Source organism: Protobothrops mucrosquamatus, unplaced genomic scaffold, assembly GCF_001527695.2.
Source record: "Protobothrops mucrosquamatus isolate PMUCROS unplaced genomic scaffold, P.Mucros_1.0 scaffold1245, whole genome shotgun sequence".
In the NCBI taxonomy this organism is placed as follows: domain Eukaryota; kingdom Metazoa; phylum Chordata; class Lepidosauria; order Squamata; family Viperidae; genus Protobothrops; species Protobothrops mucrosquamatus.
In genome coordinates this window covers 55225-76782 of record NW_015387452.1, presented here as the reverse complement: position 1 = coordinate 76782, position 21558 = coordinate 55225, and the positions used below count along the sequence as shown (strand labels likewise).

General features: G+C 39.2%; 1 protein-coding gene across 1 annotated transcript in view; it reads left to right on the top strand.

Moving 5' to 3' along the window:
* DOK5 (docking protein 5) overlaps positions 1-9190 on the top strand; it is a 57087-nt gene extending 47897 nt beyond the window's left edge. Inside the window, exons 7-8 of the mRNA XM_015821079.1 lie at positions 4630-4750; positions 8582-9190. Of these exons, the coding sequence (XP_015676565.1) occupies positions 4630-4750; positions 8582-8640 (180 nt within the window). The 3' untranslated portion in view covers positions 8641-9190. The remainder of the gene's footprint in view (positions 1-4629; positions 4751-8581) is intronic.
* The last annotated feature ends 12368 nt before the right edge of the window (positions 9191-21558 follow it).

Below are 21558 nucleotides of genomic sequence, written 5' to 3'. Positions count from 1 at the left end.
TATACTGCTTCACAGTACTTGTACAGCCCCTCTCTAAGTGGTTTACAGAGTCAGCACATTGCCCACAACAATCTGGGTCCTTATTTTACCAACCTCGGAAGGATGGAAGGCTGAGTCAACCTGAAGCTGGTGAGGATCGAACCCTTGGCAGTGGGCAGAGTTAGCCTGTTTGCTCTTGTTAGATTACTCTGCATCTTTGTTTTTAAGCAATGGGTTTATTGAATGAGCCTGTAGCTGCAATTGCTGTTTGATTAATGAACGGGGCAGTAAGGATTGCCTCAAGTATCTTGATTCACCTCTGTTATAGAATAATGGGCCACACTCCTCCTGGTTTTTAGGAACAGGTATTGGGATATCCTCGTGGCACCTTTAAGACTTGTGGATCCCATCTCACAGAATTCCGCGTCTATAAATAAAAATGTTCTTATATGCCTTTTAAATATTTTCTCTCACCATTAAAATAATTTTTATTTAAATAAATTTGTTTCCTTTGATTAAATGCTTTTCTCCAATCCTTCTACTCTATCAGAGTATTTGAAGTATCTTTAAAAATAGTCTTTTAAAAATATTTTACCTGTCCTTTATTTTAAACAAGTAAGATACTGCTAATTCAAAAAGATGAGAGAGAGATACGGAGGGATACCCTTTAAGTTGTTTTCAAATGCAAGTTTTTAAAAATGTGCTACAGTTACTAAAATAGATTTCGAATTGTTTCCATGACAGTAAAATATAGGATAATTTTGTAAAATCTTTTGAAGCTTTACCTGATGGAACACATTTATTTAACAGTGTGGGTAGAAGCTTTTATTGCATGGTGTAATTGTAATCTAGATGCAGGTGTTAAAGATTTCAAATTGGGTATTTGTTTCTGCTGGAGTGGCTAAATTTTAGAGAAATTGCAAATTAAATATAAGCAGTTTTCTATGATGGGAATGGGGGATGCAGCAGGATCCCACCCTTAAGAGCCTTAAAGAACTGGTTCTTTAACTGAGTTTAAATATGCTTGGGATAATCACATGTCCATCATCTGGCAAAAATTAATTTTTTTAAAAAAAACAACAACCCTCAAAGGGCAGACTTAATGGACCACTAGTTTTCTATGTTTCTAACTCTGGGAGGTAGCTGGACTGAGAGAGTTTGACTGACCCAAAGTCACTCAGCTACCTTTCATGCCTAAGACAGGACTAGAACTCACAATCTCCTGGTATCTAGGCCAGCACCTAAACCACTACATCAGAGTGGTGTAAGCAAAGTTATATAATTTTTTTTAAAGAAACAAGCATGCCCTTCCTATTTTGCGCATTGTCCTAGCGTGTGTAACACTTAGTAAACTCCAATTTGAAGGCATTAAAGATGTATTGACTCACAAAGATACACTGCATTCTGCTGTTTCCTGTTTTTTTTAATCCCAGCAGCTTGTTTCTTAAAATTAACAAATTAATAGATATCTACCAAACCCAGTGGAGACAGTTACTGTTTTTGAAAATTTAGAAGGGGTTCAGAACTTGTTCAAATATTTTTAACCTTCAAAAAGCTTGGTAGGCTTATCACAGCTGTGACAAAAGCTTCTTCTCTTATCTGGTGCTCCCTGGAAAGACCAGGGAGAACACTTGGCATTGTTTTATCACTTGGCCAGTCCAAGAAACACTAGAACCATCCTCTCTTTTAAGAATTGTTGCAGCAGTTCATAAAAGTTTAAGCAAAGCTAGGAGAAAGCTGCTTTCCTTTAAAATATGCCATTCTTTGGTTCTGCTCTTTCTGTGTGCACGTGGAAAGAGAGAAGGAGGGAAAGTGTAAACATTTAGATAAAAATCTCATTCGTACCTAACATCAGTGGTGGGATTCAAATATGTGAATAACTGGTTTTCTGTGTGGAGATGCCGCTTCTGGAAGTCCATTCTGGACTTGGGCAACAAAAAAATTGGCTACCGGTTCTGCCGAAGTGGTGTGAACTGGCTGAATCCCACCACTGCCTAACATTCATCCTACCATAGTTCCTCTGAGGAAAAAACAGTCTGCAAATTTTCTTCCAGAAGAAATTGTGACAAAGTTCTTTGACATTAATGGAATATTGTTTGTTAAAATTCATGCTTTTTTACAGGGGAAAAGAATTATAAGCTTTCCCTAGTGTTTTTGTCTTTGAATGGCTGTGCCATGGGTTATTTTCCCTACTCTTAGAATAACATACTTTATATTATTCTGAGCAAGTGGGATAATATGTAGCATACTCTAACTGCCTCCACTGCAAAACCTCCCTAAGGTAAAATTACTATGAAATCAATTTTCATAACATGCTTTTCCTTTTTCATTTTATACTGTGGAAGCCTAATCACACATTTTCCTTCCCTTCATTGGAAAGTATATCAGAGAATGACTGTAATCAGTTTTAAATAATGGCCAAAGTTGAAATCCCAAAAACAAAGTCAAGTTTACCTACAAACATTTATGATCAATGCCATGTTTACTTAAACTTCTCACCAAGAATTGGTGAAAGTTTTGATACTATGCTGGAAATGGAGAATAAGTTGCTTTCATTGACCGATGTACAGATAGAACAGAGCAGATGCTACAGAAGTAAAATGACCCATGAGGAACAAGACATGGCAGGATAAACATGGCCTTGGGGGAAGTTCATATATAGCAGTCATTGTTTGTCTCCCATTGTTATCAATATATCTTAAAAAATATCTCATTTGTTTGGCTATCAGGAAGGAGATTCAGGTATTCCCATAAAAAAACTAATGTCATCTAGTCTTTATTTCAGTGTTTCCTCTGGTCCAGAGACCCTAAATCAGGGGTGTCAAACTGCCGGCCTGTGGGCCAGATGCGTCATGCCAAAACTGCGCCCACCCCATTGCTGGCAATGAGAAAAAAGTCACAATACGTCACGACATGTCACATGAAGTTGCGAGTTTGATACCTGTGCCCTAAATCAATATATATATATATATATATCACTCTCTCTCCACATATTGAGAGAGATAAATTGTTAGAATGGCTTCTAGTAAGGCTAGTATTTCGAAGATATCTCCCACCTTGCTAGTATTTGAAAAAAGTGAATGCAACTTTAAATATATGGTGTGTCACTAATTCTCTACTCTCTACATTATTTATCTCTGCATACTTAACAGTAAATACAACAAAGGAAGACTGCATAAATGCACAAAGTCACATCAGTGTTATTTCTCAGCCAAGGTAGTATGCTAAAATCTTGGTTTATGGGATCCATTTCTTCAAAGGAGTTATCAGTGTGACTCTTGATATCTCTACTCTCTTTTTTCCACTAATAATCTAATTACAGAATTAGAAATGGCCATTTAGGCCAGCAAATGCAATGTCCAGCTTAGTAATGGACCCTGAATGAAAGTATTTCTGAGAGCTTTCTTCTAAGCCTTCATAGGAACATGTCTAACAAAGGGGAGGCCAATGCTTCTTTGTTCCAGTGTTGAATAGCTCTTACTATTATTTTCTAACATTCAGTTGGAATCTGCCTTCCTGTAATTTAAATCATTTTTATGCATTGCATTCTGGTCATTAAAAGCCCTTGGCCTGTTTTTGCAGAGCTACCATTTCCAGGATTCCTCAAATTGGAAAAAGTGTTTGTTTGTTTTGCATGCTTGCAATATATTTTATCCAATATAAATTAAATTAAGGGTAAATACAACCTTTTAGGTCCATGGTGGCGAACCTATGGCACACGTGCCACAGGTGGCACGCAGAGCCCTCTCTGTGGTAATGCGCGCCATTGCCCCAGTCCTTGGCCTTCAGCTGGGTTTTATAAAACCTTTTCACTTTAGGCCTCCGCCACCATGTGCAAAAAAAAAAAAAAGGTTCAATCAATCAATCAATTTCAACTTTTTGCAGGGAAAAAAACAATCTCGCAAAGTTGGAATTGATTGATTGAACTTTTTAGTCCCACCCAGTCTGCCGTTACCACCGCAGCCATGCCCACCCAATGGGCTACACCCACCCAATGGGCCACACCCACTCAATGGGCCACACCCACCCAATGGGCCACGCCCACCCAGCACCAGACAATACACAAGTGGGTTTTGGGTTGCAGTTTGGGCACTCGGTCTCTAAAAGGTTCGCCATCACTGTCTTAGGTGATCACAGTATGAATCTGGGTGAGAAAAGCTAGTGAGAAGGAAGGAAAGACAGATAGGCTTAGAGGGCAAACCTGTGTGTTAGGTTTCATGGGTTTCATTCCCAGGAAACATAAATATCTAGAATATGTGCTAAAGTACAATATGGCATTTTCAGATACTTTTGAACCTCCATCAACTTCAGTATGGTCATAGCAAGGAACTGGAGGGTATCAAGCTGTTTAATATCAGACTGAATCTATGTGTTCGCTAGGAGTCAAAAATGACTTAACAGCACATAATCAGGTTGCCTATCTGAACATTGAAGATAATAATCTTAATTGATACAGCCAGATTATTCTAATTTTCTTCTGCTTTCTTAAGTTATATAAACTGTTGTTAATTTTGGGATATGAGCTTCATTTTTACACATTGAAGAGATGAAAAGCATTAGAATCAACCTAGGTTTTGACGCAACATGTTGACGATGCATTTCATGGGGTCCTCATATATTCATCTCATTGTGTTTGGTACTTTCTTTCAGCTCCAGATGAAAATGACTGAGAGAGCAGTTTCTCTTGGTACCATGGTCCCTTTGCCCCGGAGTGCCTATTGGCAGCACATCACGCGGCAGCACAGTACCGGACAGCTCTTTGGCTTACAAGGTAGGGTGCTGATATAACATTTCCAAAAATAGTCCCATTGGGTGATGTTATGCGTGAAAGATCTTGAGAGCCAAGAGATGTAGTCAAGGGAACAGTCAATAAGAGACAACATTGCCTGCAACTGGATAATGGGTAGGGCAAGAAGCTCAGAAGTGACCCTCCCTAATTTCTTGGGCTGCAAAGGAGGTGGAGGGAGAGAAGCACTTTCAAACTTGCAAGGTTTTGTTCAATGTAGCTTTACAATAAAGTAGAATGAGCTTATCTGATTGGGATCTGGTTTACCCTGTAAAGTTGACACCAAACTTGCAAGTCTGAAAGTTCACCTCAACCAAGCCACCCCCATCTAATTTATACCCTAAGAAAATAGGAAGGGTCCCTTCCGAACCTTTTGTCCCACCCACTATCCAGTTGTGAGCTATGGTGTCTCTTACCTGATTGTTGCCTTGGCTGTGCCTCTTGGTCTTTCTCATATAACATTGTACATTTCATATTGAACCTCAGAATCATTTATACACCAATGTACAGAGTCACAGGTATTGCCACACCATAGTATGGTATTGCATTAATCAGTGACAGTGTTCAGTGCTTTCTTTCTTTCTCTCCTGGGTAAATGACCTTTTTTGGCTTCCCATTTTAAGGAAGCCCTAATTTTTTATTGTGCTTGTATTACAAATCTTGATGCTTGCCTTCCAAATAGAATTGAAAATCAACTTCAGACCATAGTTCTCAGATTTGGTTTTCCAGATAAAGCACAGTTTGCTGATTTGGATGTGGTGAAAAAGTATGGTTTGGATGGATGAATGAATGAGGAATTAGTAAGTGTAAAACAAGGAGCAAGAACGAAGGGATTGTTGCTACCTATGAAGAGCAAGGTGGAAGACTTTTCTTAGTTGAAAATGTGGCTGACATGCTTTTTAAACGTCACATAATTATTTTCATTTAAGAAAAATATACATTTTGTGCATAAAACCTACTAATTATATCTGAGCGTCCAAGTAATCTTGACTAGATTGCGGATGGAATTGAATAAGTGGCCTGACTTCAAAGTGTTGATCAAGCCACCCATTTTGGAAAGTCTGTGACAATTAGGTCACAGGCTTAATTGATTAATCTTCATTCCACCTCATTCCACCTGATCTAATAGGTCTTTATTGAAAGTCATTGCATGTTATCTTATCTTGCTGATATTTAGATTGTGAAAGCCAACAGCAAAGGTGGGAATTGGCTGTGATCTATCAGATTCTAAATCCTGACTGTTTCTGATAAAAACACACAGGTTTTAATTCTTTACATTCTAAATCAATCCTTATGCACACCCAATGACCTTCTGGTAGTCAGTATAAATAAAAATATTATTTAGGATATACACTTGTAGAAAAAAAAGTGGGGCAGAGCAGCCATCATATGAAAACCTTGTAAGTGAGGGCATGTCATATGTAACACCTCTCTGGTATAAAGTTTAAGAAATGAATGGTGGACTTTATATATGATTCTTAAAAGCTAAGAAATAACAGACACAGAACTGCAAACCTACTCCAGTCTGTTAAACAAGGTATGAATATTCTCTTTCTTATTCTCAACAGAAAAAAAAAAAGTTTCCAGTTAGGTAATTATTCTAAATGCACTTCTAATTGTGGAAGCTTAGACTGTCTCATGCATGATGAAAGGCGAATTTTATATCTATCTCTCCTGAATAAACTTATTTCTAGTAAGGCGAAAATGTTGCTGTTATTTTTGCAGCTTCAGTTCAAACCTTGTTGATTTGTCTTATAATCTCTGAGGACATCTAGTGGCCAGGGAAAGTGTCTATATAATATCCAATATAATTTATTTGTGAGGCATGGGAAATAAAATTAATGAAAAAGAAGTGCTATTAAAGGTAAAAATATGTACACGTAGTCTTTTATTTACAACTGTAATTGAGCCCAGAAGAAGAGAGGGACAAATTATTTTCCAAAGCATCAGAGGGCATCATAATTTCAAAAATAGTGGGAGTAGCTCTGGGGAGATCCATAGTAACTATGAACAGTGGTTAATGGTTGTTTATGAACTGGTCATAAATCTGGGACTACTGGTTACCAACTGGCTTCTGGGTGCAATTCAAGCCATAATGGCATGGGGCTTGGCTTTCTGATGGACCACTTGCCTCCTGTAGTTTCTGTCTGTTCTATTTGATTGGACAGAGTTGGTATGCTTAAGTCCCGTAAGTTAAGTAGTGTCTTCTGATGGGACCCAGAAGCAGTCCTGTTGCTCTCTGGAATAGTGTTCTCCCAGAGATGGGAGTCCTCATTCTATGACCACATTCAAATGAGTTCTTTAAAAGGGCCTCCCCCTTTAGCCTCAGGCAAGGGTGCGTGATAACGGAATGCATTGTATAAAGTGTGTGTTGTTTTGCTCTTCCCGGATGTTCCCTGTTTTTTCCCTCACTGTTATTGTTTAGTTGTTCTAATTTGTCCTTAACATTGCAAAATGCCCAGAGTCATTATGCATTCAGGTGGCCTTACAGATTTGATAAACAGACAAATAAATAAAGGACTGAAAGCTCTACTACTCAAGATAATAGCTAGTGACTATTAATGGCACACTGTAAAGATACTTTTCAGTATCCTTTTAAAATCAGCTTTTTCATCTTTTCCCCCTAACACTTCAGTGCTTGCTTCAATTTGTGTTTCTCCCAAGCCTTATGTTTTCATAGGCTTGTTATAACTTTCTACCTCCTAGATCATGTTTTACTTGCTAGGCCCAGCACAGGGAGAAACACAAATATGAAATACACGAGAGTACTGTTAGTAGTACTACCACTACTAGCAACACTACTACTACTACTACTACTACTACTACTACTACTACTACTACTACTACTATTACTACTACTAGCAACAGTTTTTGTCGAAACCAAGAAAGTGTTTTATTTCTGTTTTTATTCATGAAGGATTGTCCATAGGGTATCAAAAAAGATAAGATGGTGGTCATAGTTTCATGATCAAAACCCTACCCTACCCTACTGTGATGGAATGTGGTCCAGATTCCCAGGAGGGAGGGAGTGCATTCCAGAGGAGCAAGAGACAACGTAGCAGTAGGAGACTTACATACCACTTTATAATGTTTACAGCACTCTCTAAGCAGTTTACAGAGTCAGCATATTGTCCTCAATGATCTAGGTACTCATTTTACCAATGTCGGAAGGATGGAAGGCTGAGTCAACCTTGAACCAATCAGGATCAAACTCCTGGCAGTAGGTAGAATCAGCCTGCAATACTGCATTCTAACCACTGTGCCACCATGGCACTAGTTTCTAGTGTGAGAGAAAGAGGGTAAATACAGCTACTCCCTAATAGTTCCCAGAGTATATACTTCATTGTGCAAGTAATCTGCTTGACATGGCAAGATTTTTTTTTATCTATAGGTGAGAACAGTAAAGGAAACGGCTTAGAAGAATCTCAGTGTTTCTTTCTTGGTTTTTGGAACCTGCTTATATGAAAACATGAAAAAATGGGGCTTTATTTGTAGTTGTGGCCATAATCTGGACTCTTGAGCTCTCTGTAGAAACCTCTGGGTGAGGACAAAGTGAAAGAGGTTTGGATTGGCATTTCAACACCTCAAGTATTGTTTTGCAAATGGAATGGATAGTGTGCAAAGCTGTATAAAAATCTGAACATTAGAACGAAGGAAAAAATACTTTTCTTTATCAGAATGCTTTTGGGCATCTCAAACCTTAGTTTTAACAGTAAAAGTGGGCAGCTGCTTAATCAGGCAAACTGATTACATCCTGAACATGTGATAATTTGCTGACATAATTTTTCTTTCTCCTTTTTGTTTGATTTGGAGAAGATAGCCCACTGAAGATCCACAGAACAGAAACCTTTCCTACCTATCGGTCAGAACATTGATAAAATGGAGCCAAGGACTTTAACAAGCCACGTGTTTCTGTGTTGAGATAGACTGGTCCAACACCAAGGCTTGCAATCAAACTGGACAGCAGATGAAGGGAAGAAAGACTGGATTATAACTGCTAGATTATTTCTTAATTTTCAGGAGGAGACTGGCTTGAAATTATCACTTGTAATTTGCAGTGTTTCATAATCACATCTGGAACAAAGAAACTTTCTTTCAGTATGGGCTTCATGTATAGTTAATATCTGCTGTTGATTTGTCCTTTGCTATCAGTTGTTCAACATTTAGTTCATCCATTTTTGTGTTTTCTTGAATAATGTAGTTTACAGTCTATTTTCTTGTTCCAACACTGACTGTAGCACTTTTCCACTTTTAAGAATGGTTGCTTATTTTTAGGAACAGGAATCAGTTGTCCCTGTCTATTAAAGTCTGGTTTTGTCTCTGCTAAGCTATCTAAAGATAATTCTTGTGTCTCTATGTTTATTACATGTTCAAGTGCTCAAATATGTATTTCAGAACTTTAGAAATAAAATGGCCTTTCCCATATTGTTAGAAAGATTACATGTGACTTTTCTGGGATGCGCAAAAACAGCTATAATGCCCAGGATTCTGTAGGCCATAATACTAAGCCATGTGGCATTAGCAACACTTCACTTTAAGCCAGCAGCCCCCAACCATTTGGGTACCAGGGACCCCTTCCATGAAGAGATTTTTTTCCACAGACTGGAGGGGTTGTGCTTTTGTGTGCTGCCTGCATCCCACAGATGAGACTTTGCTTGTTTGTAGCATGCTGTGGACTATGGTGCTGGTCCATGGACTGGGCTTGGGGTTGGGGACCCCTGCTTGAAACCCCATGTTAACATTATGCACTGAAAAGATTTCATATTGTATGAATGGTTCAATACCTGTTCAGAACACAGAGAAGAGCTTTTACATTTTTGCTAGTTCGTGATATGAGAGCATGTTAATGACAGGTAATGCTCAACTTACAACCATCCATTTAGCAACTGTTCAAAGTTTCAAATGGACAGTGGGACCCTGGGGGGGGGGGGAGGAGTAATGATTACTGCTTGCACAAGTTTTTCCTCAGATCTCACCTTATGTAAGAACCTGCCTCCCAAGGAAGCAGAACTCTTGAAACAAGCATTGTCTCAAAAGGAACTTTTATTAGGGACTAGAGATCGTGAGGAAAACAAGGCAAGATCTGAGGAAAACCCTGTGCAAGCAGTATATCAAAAGCAGTAACGTTACTCCTCTCCCCTCCCACTGTCCATTTGAATTCCAGCCAACCCACAGGTGGCATATTGTTTTGGTAACTGGCTCCTTTGGCACGCTCTTCAAGGTCTCTCTCACTTTCCTTTCCCTCTGGCTCCAAACGTCTTTTAGATAAGGGTGATGTTATTCGGCTGCATTCCTTCTCCTGGGGGAAGGGCAAAGTGGCAAGACAGTGCAAAGCATCCCCAAGACATCCCCCCCTCCCAACAGAATGGCAGGCCCCAAATAATGGTTATATACTATAAGAAAAAAAGCAATACATTTCTTTGGAGATCTGACAGTGGCACTGAAAAAAGTGACTTATCTATATATATAAATAAAAATGTAAATGTTCGTTTGTTCAAAATCATAAATCTCCGAAAGTTCTTCACCGATTGCTTTGAAATTTTGACAAAATTTGTTGCATTCGAATACGCGCGTGTTTTTATATACCTACTATTATATAGATGTCACACCTGTGACAGGTAAAAACACGCTTTTCCATTTAACCAGACTGAGCCACAGCAACGCGTGGCCGGGTACAGCTAGTGACTAATAACAATAACAACAACAATAACAACAACTTTATTGTCACTTTGAAAGTACACCATCGGCATACATCAAAATGAAATTTCATTGCATACAGCTCTCAAAGGATCACCACTTCCGATATACACTCCTTGTTCGTGGCCAGCTCAAGTTACAGATCTTCCATTTTAGTCTCTAGGGAGCGAACGATGGCAAACAGGACAGATGGAAACGGAGCTCCATGTGGATTATCCCTCAAATTAGCATGTATTCTGGCACGACAACCTTGCCTCCTTTCCTTTTTCTGATCTTGTCTCTTCCACCTTTTCCTTAAAGAGGCCTAACTCCTTTTCACCCCTGGAGAACACTTCTGCCGCCACCAACTCCTCCAAAAGCCTCTCTTCCATCCTCTGGGCCTGCCAAAAGCCTCATCCAGTTCCTTTGCTCCATAAGCCCCAGGACCTCTCCTCCTCTGCCTCCTTTGGAAACAGCCCTTATTTGCAATAGAATCCGTCGCTGGGCCAGCAGTCAGATCTAGTCCTCATACTTATGACTACTGCAGCATCCCCATAATCACATGATCAAAATTCAGGCACATGGCAACCAGCATGTATTTACAACAGTTGTAGCATCCTGGGGTCATGTGGTTGCCATTTGGGACCTTCTGAGCAAGCTTCCAACAAACAGAGTCAATGGAGGAAGCCAGCTTTGTTTAAAGAACATATGATTCACTTACCAACCATGGCCCAAAAAAAAGGTTAAGCCATATACAACTCACTTAATGATTGCTTTGCTTAGCAATGGAAATTCTGGTTCCAATTGTGATCGTAAGTTGAGGACTGGGACACAGAAAGGATATCAAAGCTCATGACCTTAACTATCATAATTATGGTTAAAATGATTTAGGTTATAACCCCCTTGCCCAGGGCAAGAATCCTAGACAAATATTCTAAAATAATTCCAAAAAAGTGGCTGCTCAACTTTTGAAAATCTCTAGTGATGGACCATCTATAACTCAGGGAAGAATCTCTCCTACTATTTAATAGTTCTCACAGTGAGGAAATTCACTCTTATTCTTCAGTTCAGTTCTTTAAGCTAAATATACTGTGAGCTGTGATGGCGCAGTGGTTAGAATGCAGTACTGCAGGCTAACTCTGTTCACACTGCCAAGAGTTTGATTCCTTAAATCCTGACCGGCTGAAGGTTGACTCAGCCTTCCATCTTTCCAAGGTCAGTAAAATGAGGACCCAGATTGTTGGGGGCCATATGCTGACTCTGTAAACCATTTACAGAAGGCTATAAAGCAGAATGAAGCAGTATATAAGTCTAAGTGCTATTGCTATTGCTATACCTAAACATAACCAGATCTTTTAACTTTTCTAAACAAGATTTAGCATCATTCGATGCACCTAAGATTCTGAGAAACAAAACATATTTATCATATTTAGTGCCTAAAACAGGAAGATGAAAATGAATGGATAGTCTTTGGTAACCAGGAGCTAAAGTTAATTTAGATCATTGTTAGGCAGGCAGAAATATGATACAAGATTGTCAGATTTTTTTTATACACAGAGGAGGCAATTTTTTTTCTGGATTTATATCCATTTTTTTTTACATATGGCTTATACTATAGTCTTCATTACTTTATAATAGCTTTGGCACAAAACTACAAGCAATCATATGATTGATTTTTAGCAATAGTAGCAATAGCACTTAGATTTATATACAGCTTCACGGTGGTTTACAGCCCTCTCTAAGCAGTTTACAGAGTCAGCATATTGCCCCCAACAGTCTGGGTCCTCATTTTACCAACCTCGGAAGGATGGAAGGCTGAATCAACCTTAAACCGTCAGGATTAAACTCCTGACAGTTGGCAGAATTAGCCTGCAATACTGCATTCTAACCACTCCACTACAATGGCTAGTAGACAAATGAGACTGCAGAGTTATAGAAACGTGGATCCAGGAACTACATTTAAGACTCCTGCCCCAACATATATAGATATTTTAAACACAAACCCTGTTCCCCCTTTCCCCCTCATCATATATGAGGCAGAGTCATCCTGCTGTTGGCAGAATTAATTTAGTACCCTCCATCAAAGAACCAAATGGTATTTTCACAATGACTTGTGTTTGCGTGCGTATGTGTGTGCATTTGACTTTGAAACAAAATCCCCCAACTTTTTTTGTAAAGCTTCTTTCTACATGCTTGAGCCTTTTTAGGTGTTTGTTCATGATTGCCTGCTTCTGTTCCAAATGTATTCTGACGTTGTAGAATCTTAGGATTTTCTCAACGCTCCTGACTGCGGAAGAAATAACATTGTGATCATCTTTCTCCAAACAAGCTTCTTTGCTGTGCTCTGCTTGACCAAAAGGTGTTACCCTAACACTGTGTATTGTGGTGTCTACATAAACTAAAGTAAGACCCAGAAACACAGCACAATCATTACAGCAGCAAAGAAAAGATGCTAATGAAAAGCTACAAGCATCTGCTCCAAAAACATTGCTAACAGAGCATAGAAACATAACCAGGCATATTAGTTCTGTCAGCTCGTCCTCACTCTGAGCTTGGGAACTTGACACTTAAAGATCAAGATACATTACCTGCAATCATACACCCACTTAGGCTGTGTAAAAATCAATTTGTTGGAATTATGGAATGTGTCCACTCTCCCAATTTGTGAAGGCTTAAAAAGAATGCTGGATTTTTATTACCTTCATTGCTTAACTTTAGAACTGTTGATATATTAATTGGGGTGGAGGGGGTCTGTGTGGAGCACTGAAAGGGAACATTATGCAGCCATTCATGTATTTTAGAAAAGAAAAAGTTAACTTGGGTTAAGTTACCAAATGGTATGTATACGTGTTTAATGGCATTAATTGTAGAAACAGGTGCAATTAATGCCATTAAAAAAACTACTGAATTATAATTCAGAGAATTCAGACTTTTTTTTTTAGTTGCATGCTTGCAATATAACTACTGGGATCTCCAATGGAGATAGACCCACCCTTCTTCATCAAATTATGCAGTCAACAAGTCCAGGAGGAACTAAATGCAATATAAATGCACATCCAGATTAATCCATTTTCTCTCTACTTCAACTTTAGAAATATAATTCTGCCTCTCTTGCTGGACTGGGTCAATTGATACAATATGTAATGCTGAACTACTATGGATATTCTTCTATCACCCTTCCATTATATATACTTATTGAAGAGTCAGTTTGAAGTTTCAGTCAAGAGGTGGTTTCAATCAAATCATTTCTTTCATTGACTCCTGCTGAATCAATTTAAAGCATCAGAGTGGATATTTTTTATTCAATTTGACGATTGTTTTTCCCCCCTAAATTGAATAAACAGCTTGGATTGATTATTTGAAGTACCTCTTGAGTGATTCACTCACCACTAATATTTAGAGTGGTAAATGTCTTGGTTTTTTTTTAAAAAAAGTGTTTTCCTGGTTCTTCTGCTATTTTTTTTATTAAAGACGAGTTCCTTGATGTTCCTTAAGCAATGTGGTTAATGACCTGATCTGGGTTGGAAGTACCTTAGCTCTTAAAGGCCACTTCACCCTGTTCCAAGTATGATCCTTCTGTTTGGCTGCTGGGCATTAACCATTTTGGTCTGAGCTGCAGAAAGCTGTGGAAAGTCAGCACCCCCATCCCCCCAGAGAATGAAATATTTGGGGGAATATTAAAAAAGGCAGCATAGAATATTTCCCCTGAAGAAGAAATGGAGATTTTTTTTTAATCCATTAAGAAAGACTGGGTCAATCTATTCATAAGAAAAATGCCTTCAGCCTCCACAGTTTGTGGGATTAAGAATTTACATTCCCCCACCCAGCTCCAAGGACAGGACACGACCTTTAGGACATAATGGGATTAACCCACCACCATTAGATTAGCAAAAGACACAAAAGCCCACCTCACTTCACAACCCATCTCTACTTCAAAGTCTCAGAGGCCCATAAAGATCCACCTACTCTCAACTCCATTTGATCAGCTGTCCCAGAACTGCATGCTGTTGCTGGTTCGCTCATCAATAAACAGGAACCCTCTTTCTTAAGCAGTCAGCCTCCATTTCCCCCCCTCCCAGCTTGGAATTGGACCTGATTTTTCTTCCAACAAAGGGCTGGACCCCTGGTTTCTGCAGAGACATCTGGTTGTGTGCAGGTAGTCCTCAAGTTACAACCATTTGTTTAGTGATCATTCAAAGTTACAACGGGATGAAAAAAGTGACTTATGATTGTTTTTCACACTTATGACTCTTGCAGCATCCCCATGTGATCAAAATTTGGATGCTTGGCAACTGGCATGTATTCATGATGGGTTGCAGTGTCCCAGCATCATGTAATCACTTTTTGTGACCTTCTGACAAGCAAAGTCTATAGGGCAACCAGATTCACATAACAACCATGTTACTAACTGACAAAGTACAGTGATTAACTTCATAACTGTGGCAAGAAACGTCATAAGATGGGGCAAAACTCACTTAACACCATCTTGCTTAGCAATGGACACATTGGGCTCTGTTGTGGTCATAAGTCAAGGACTACCTGTAAATCCTGTCCAGTTCTTCAGTGTCAATGGGGCATCATGCAAACTCCTTACACTTTACTACAAAGTTCTGGTGGATGGGTACAGAAAGGAATGAAGCCGGAAACATACACACACCCAGTGTATTAGCCACCATTCTAGTATCCAAGTAGTTATATACAAAGGGACCAAAAATCCACATAAATTTGTACACTAAGATATGCTTAAGCAAAGGTATACAAACAAAGGAATATAATTATGTGATTTAAACCCTTGCACTTGAACTTTCCTTTATGATTTCAAATGCTAAGCCAGTACCATCTTTTATTCCCCTCCCACACTTACTGTAGCTGTCTATGGTACTTGGCTTGGGAATGTTAACAGCCTTTTTTTCGCCTTGCTTGACTGTTAATATACCAAAGTTTACTATTTGTTCTCCTTATCCCCCTCTTGCCCAGTTTTCCAAACATGGGATGTTTGCTTTTCCACCCTTTATAATCTAATCTATTCTCCTTTCTGCTGCCTCTTTGTAGAGTTCTTCTCAGTCACCAGCTCCTCAAGATTTTTCCTGGTTCCTTTCTCTCTCTGCCCATAGGATCATCTTGATCCTGGCTCTCTAAGGTACTTTTCCATCTCATCCACATCTTGTTTGGCCGCCTCTCATTTCAATAGTATTTCCCGATTAAACTGTTGGATTAAATTTAACTTAGAAGATCTCCCTTCCCCTTAAATACACATTTCCCTTCTACAGTATCTATCAGCTGTGGCTTCATTTTATACTTTTTACCCTTCAAAGCCTATGTACTAGGTTGCACACAATTCTATGGAATTTAGAGAGTGGGTTTTTTCTTCTTTCTTATTTTCTGTATCTGCTTACCTACCTAAGCTGTGCACCTGACAGACCATCAGGGAGAAAAAAAATGTTGATCTTGGCTTTTCCGCACAACATTTTTGCTTGTTTGTTTGATTAGGGAAGTTCTTCCTTCCACACTAGGATTTAGCAATCTTTTGAACATGATACTAGAGCTTTTTTTTTTTTTAAATTAAGCACTCTTGAAAGAGCACTAAGCTTGTGTTTGAAAAGCAGGCTTAGTTCTCCAAAGATGATTAGTCCTGTGCTGTGCATAAGATTGATTTATACTGATAAAGACAGATTGTGCTTGACTTATATTGCAGGTCCTGTCTTAAATGGGTACAACCATTCAAAATTAGGGTCTAGGACAGGGGTAGGCAACCTTGGCTCTTTTATGACTCGTGGAAGTCAACTCCCAGAATTCTGGGAGTTGAAGTCCACGAGTCATAAAAGAGCCAAGGTTGCCTACCCCTGGTCTAGGACAACTGGCTGCAGCCAACTTATCGTGGCCAACTCACCAGGGCCAACTCACCACAGCCAGCTCACCATGGCTCACTCACCACAGCCAACTCGCCACGGCCAACTCACCATGGCTAATTCACCACAGCCAACTCACCCAGCCAGCTCACCATGGCTAACTCACCACAGCCAACTCACCATGGCTAATTCACCACAGCCAGCTCACCATGGCTAATTCACCACGGCCAACTCACCATGGCTAATTCACCACAGCCAACTCACCACAGCCAGCTCACCATGGCTAACTCACCACNACTCACCATGGCTAATTCACCACAGCCAGCTCACCATGGCTAACTCACCACAGCCAACTCACCATGGCTAACTCACCACAGCCAACTCACCATGGCTAACTCACCACAGCCAACTCACCATGGCTAACTCACCACAGCCAACTCACCACAGCCAACTCACCACAGCCAGCTCACCATGGCTAACTCACCACAGCCAACTCACCATGGCTAATTCACCACAGCCAGCTCACCATGGCTAATTCACCACGGCCAACTCACCATGGCTAATTCACCACAGCCAACTCACCACAGCCAGCTCACCATGGCTAACTCACCACGGCCAACTCACCATGGCTAATTCACCACAGCCAGCTCACCATGGCTAACTCACCATGGCCAACTCACCATGGCTCACTCACCACGGCCAACTCACCATGGCTCACTCACCACAGCCAACTCGCCACGGCCAACTCACCTCAGCCAATTTGCCATGGAACAAGAGTTACACTAATATCAAAGAAATGGTGGACTAGAATCATTAAAGAAAGGATGCCAAAGGAAGGACAAAATGAAATGCGAATGACAAAATTAAAATATATATTTTAATTATTTTAAATAATTAAATTGAATTGTTGAATTGTCCTATAGAAAGTTGTCCTGTGGCGAGTTGCCCATGGCAAGTTGTCCCGTGCTGAGTTCACCATGGTGAGTTGGCTACAGCAAGTTGGCTGTGACGAGTTGTCCCATTCCCTCAAAATTATGAGGGTCACCCTCCCTGTGGTCATGTGATCACACATTTTGGGCGCTCAGCAACCAGCCTATCTTTACAGCTGTTTGCAGTGCCCTGGGAGGAGAATGTTTACCATGTATTTTTGCCATTTATTTCTGATTTCTGGTAAAGAATGCCGATTGCATACAATGGATTTGCTTAATGACCATGGCATTCACTTAATGACTATGGCAGCTTTACTGTTGTGTTCATTTAACACCACAAAAATGGTAGTAAAATCAGATGTCACATGGTAACCCACTTAATGACCAGCATCAATTATGACTAATTCCACGTTCAATTCTGGTCATAAGTCAAGGACTACCTATATAGTTTTTCTGCTTGTTCTACTGGCAAAGGGTTTGCCATGGCCATATTTTTTTTTACTTGGAGAGCACAGGTCCCTACTTGGTCAGTTGACAGCCAGCACTTCCAATCAGTTGCAGAAAACTATTGATAGTTCTCATCTTATGGCCACAATTGAGCCCCAAATTTCTATTGCTAAGCAAGATAGCTATTTTTTGCCCCATTTTATGAGCTTTCTTACCACAGTTGTTAAGTGAATCACTGCAGTTGTTAAGTTAGTGAAACTTTTGTCCTATTGTTATATGGATTGATTAGATAGCTTTTAACATTCCTAAACTGAAAAGATAATTTATAGAAGGATGTCTGGAGACTCCTGATAAGAAAAAAGTGTCTTAATGTCAACTGGCATCTGGTTATCTAACTTCAAACAAGCTTTGTAGTTGATTTATTGTGCAAGGAGGGGTTACTCTGATCTTGTCCAATCGACTTTCCTCTGACAGCAAACAACACTCCTTACTAGCACTGATGATGTTACCTAGTTAGGGCAATGAAACGTCTGCAGGAAAACAAGCAAGCCCAGAGAGCACCAAGGACCCCTCATTTCAACCCTGAGCTACAAATATTCTCCTTCATTGGTACAACAATTTTCTCTGTTGTGTTAACTATAAAAAGAAATGTAACATGGGCCTCGGGGTTCTCTTCTTTTCATAGAGAGATCCCACTTTATCAAGGTACCCTAATAAACTGCTTTTAAATGATCTTCCAACTTGGTTGCTTATTGGGAAAGTAAACCGAGGCAGAACCTAGGATTTGGCTATCATTAGTAACACAGTTGTTAAGTGAACTTGGCTTCCCATTAACTTTATTTATCAGAAGGTTGCAAAAAGTGTAGTGTAGTGGGACACTACAACCATCATAAATACATGCCAATTGCCAAGCATCCAAAATTTGATCATGTGACCATGAGGGATACTGCAACAGTTCCAAGTGTGAAAAAACAGTCATAAGTCACTTTTTTTCCAGTGCCATAGTAACTTTGAATGGTTAATAAATGAGTGATTGTAAGTTGAGGACTACCCATTTGGAAGAATTTGAAATGTTCAGTGCACGTCCAACTGCATGTACACATTCCTATCAGTGGAAATAATTACTAAATTTTACCTGTATATGTACACCAAACTCCAGGTAAACAGAATCAAATAAACAATATTACAAACATTTTGTTGCAGGTATTTCTTTATTCTTTCCTTTTTAAAATGAAGCTGAGTTCATAACTGCAACTATACATCTATAGTGAACTAATAAAGCAAAAATCAAAATGTGCAATGAAATTTAATATGAAGGTGATGAAAATAAAAGGAAAGATATTAAGGAAAGAGTAACAACAATAAAAAGAAGAATATGGATGTAGCAAAACATGAAAGCCATTACTAAGATGATTGCTTTATGCAGTAAAAGCCAAGTTCACTAAAATTCAAAGAACACAGGAAATTCCTATCTAGCCAGTATTTTGGCACAGACTAACAATTGCTTCTCAGGATTTGGGGCAATTTTTTTTTCAGATCCTCTGTGAAATTCTGGAAACCATGCCTGTCTTCTACATGCTAAATACATAAACACATATGTAAAAATGTTAAAAGAGATCCTTATTGTTAATGGGATGATACTAGGAGGAAAAAAAGGACATGCTTTTCTCAAAATTATGCAATATTTCTTTGGATGATGCTTCATGTAATTAACATTTAGAACACAGAGTGAAAGCAATAAATAAATCAAATTTGCAGATGGCAGGAATAGCCAACATTCCAGAAGACAGGCTTAAGATACAGGAGGACCTGGACAGACTTGAACACTGGGCGCTATCTAACAAAATGAAATTCAATGGTGAAAAAAGTAAGGTTCTACATTTAGGCAAGAAAAACCAAATGTACAGGTATAGTATAGGGGGTACCTTGCTCAATAGTAGTAACTGTGAGAGGGACCTCGGAGTCCTAGTGGACAATCATTTAAATATGANCCAGCAGTGTGCTGCAGCTGCCAAAAAAGCCAACACAGTGCTAGGCTGCATTAACAGAGGGATAGAATCAAGATCACATGAAGTATTAATACCACTTTACAATGCCTTGATAAGGCCACACTTGGAATACTGCATCCAGTTTTGGTCACCACGATGTAAAAAAGATGCTGAGACTCTAGAAAGAGTACAGAGAAGAGCAACAAAGATGATTAGGGGACTGGAGGCTAAAACATATAAGGAACGGTTGCTGGAATTGGGCATGTCTAGTTTAATAAAGAGAAAGATGAGGGGTGACATGAAAGCAGTGTTCCAATATCTCAGGGGCTGCCACAAAGAAGAGGGAGTCAAGCTATTATCCAAAGTGCCTGAGGGCAGGACAAGAAGCAACGGATGGAAACTAATCAAGGAGAGAAGCAACCTAGAACTAAGGAAAAACTTCCTGACAGTTAGAACAATTAACCAATGGAACAACCTGCCTCCAGAAGCGGAGAATAATCCGAAGCAAGTAGGCCTACTTAGGCCAAATGTAGCTTTGTGAATGAGGAAAAGGAACTTTGACATTGAACTGTGATGAGATCTATAATGCCAAAGGCCTTTCAGAACAGAAGGATCTGCACAAAAATTTCGACACTGAAATAACAATGAAAACAAAGCATTGGGACATTGTAAAATAGAGTTTGCCTTGGCAAAAGGGATCAACATGAAATGAAAGGAAGTTAAATAGCATTATGTTTCTCAGTCAGGGAAATCAATACACCTCATTGTTTAAAGGCACTGGACAGAGTTACACAGTGAGCTTTATTTACCTGAAACAAAGATTTTTTTTAAAAAAAAAAAGAAAGAGAAGAAAACCATTCATTTTCAGACATGAATACTCATGTAAATAAGTGATCTAAATGGCAGTTTGGGAGTAAGCAAATCTTTATCTAGGAGACTGTCCCACCAGGACATTCCCTCTGCTAAATGATAGCATCTGTTTCTTTGTCCTGAAAATAGCAGCTCAGTAAATATTTCTATTCAGACTTTATTTGTTCAGCAATTGATACAGAAAGTCTTTATGTTCTGCTGAACAGTCCAATTATTTGTGAGACAAGTAATTACATTGCATTGGCCTTGAAATAATGGATCCTTCAATAGGCAGCACTAGACATCTGCTAAACCTGCATTAGTTGTAGGAAGGAAAACAAAATTGCACAGATAATGTTAAATTGTTCTGTATTTCTTGTATGACTTGAATATTGTATATGACAGGTCATGTCAACAAATTGCCAAAAATTACGAGAGACATGTCTATTTGTTGCTGATAATCAGGATCAATTGGACAGACTATTAATTTCTCCTCTATGAGGAATGAGAATTAACCAGAGAGGTCATTAGCAAAACAGAATGAGAAGAGAAAGAACTGAAGAAGATAACAAAATGCAAAGACCTGAAAATAGAAATAGAATGACTATAGCAAAAGAAAGCAAAGGTAATACCAATAGTAATAGGTGCCTTGGATGCAATCCCGGAATGACTGGAACATCACTTGAATACCATTGGCATTGACAAATTCACCATCAGACTTGCAAAAGGCGGCTTTACTTGGAATAGCTTACAACTTACAAGTGTTATTTGTAGCACCATCAAACATCCACATGTCCCAGGTCCGTGGACAGGGCTCAATAGATAGACAAAAATGCCAAATCCAATCTGAACATCTAGCTGACTGTGCGACAAACCACAAGGTCTTGATAAGTGAATAAAATTGCCAAATCCAGTCTAAACATCTGGCTGACTGTGCGATAAACCATAATAATACAAATGGAATGACTGTGGCAAAATAAAGAAAAGATAATACCAATAATAATAGGCATGAATGAAGGCGAATATATGTGTCCCAGGATAATGTTGCAGGATCC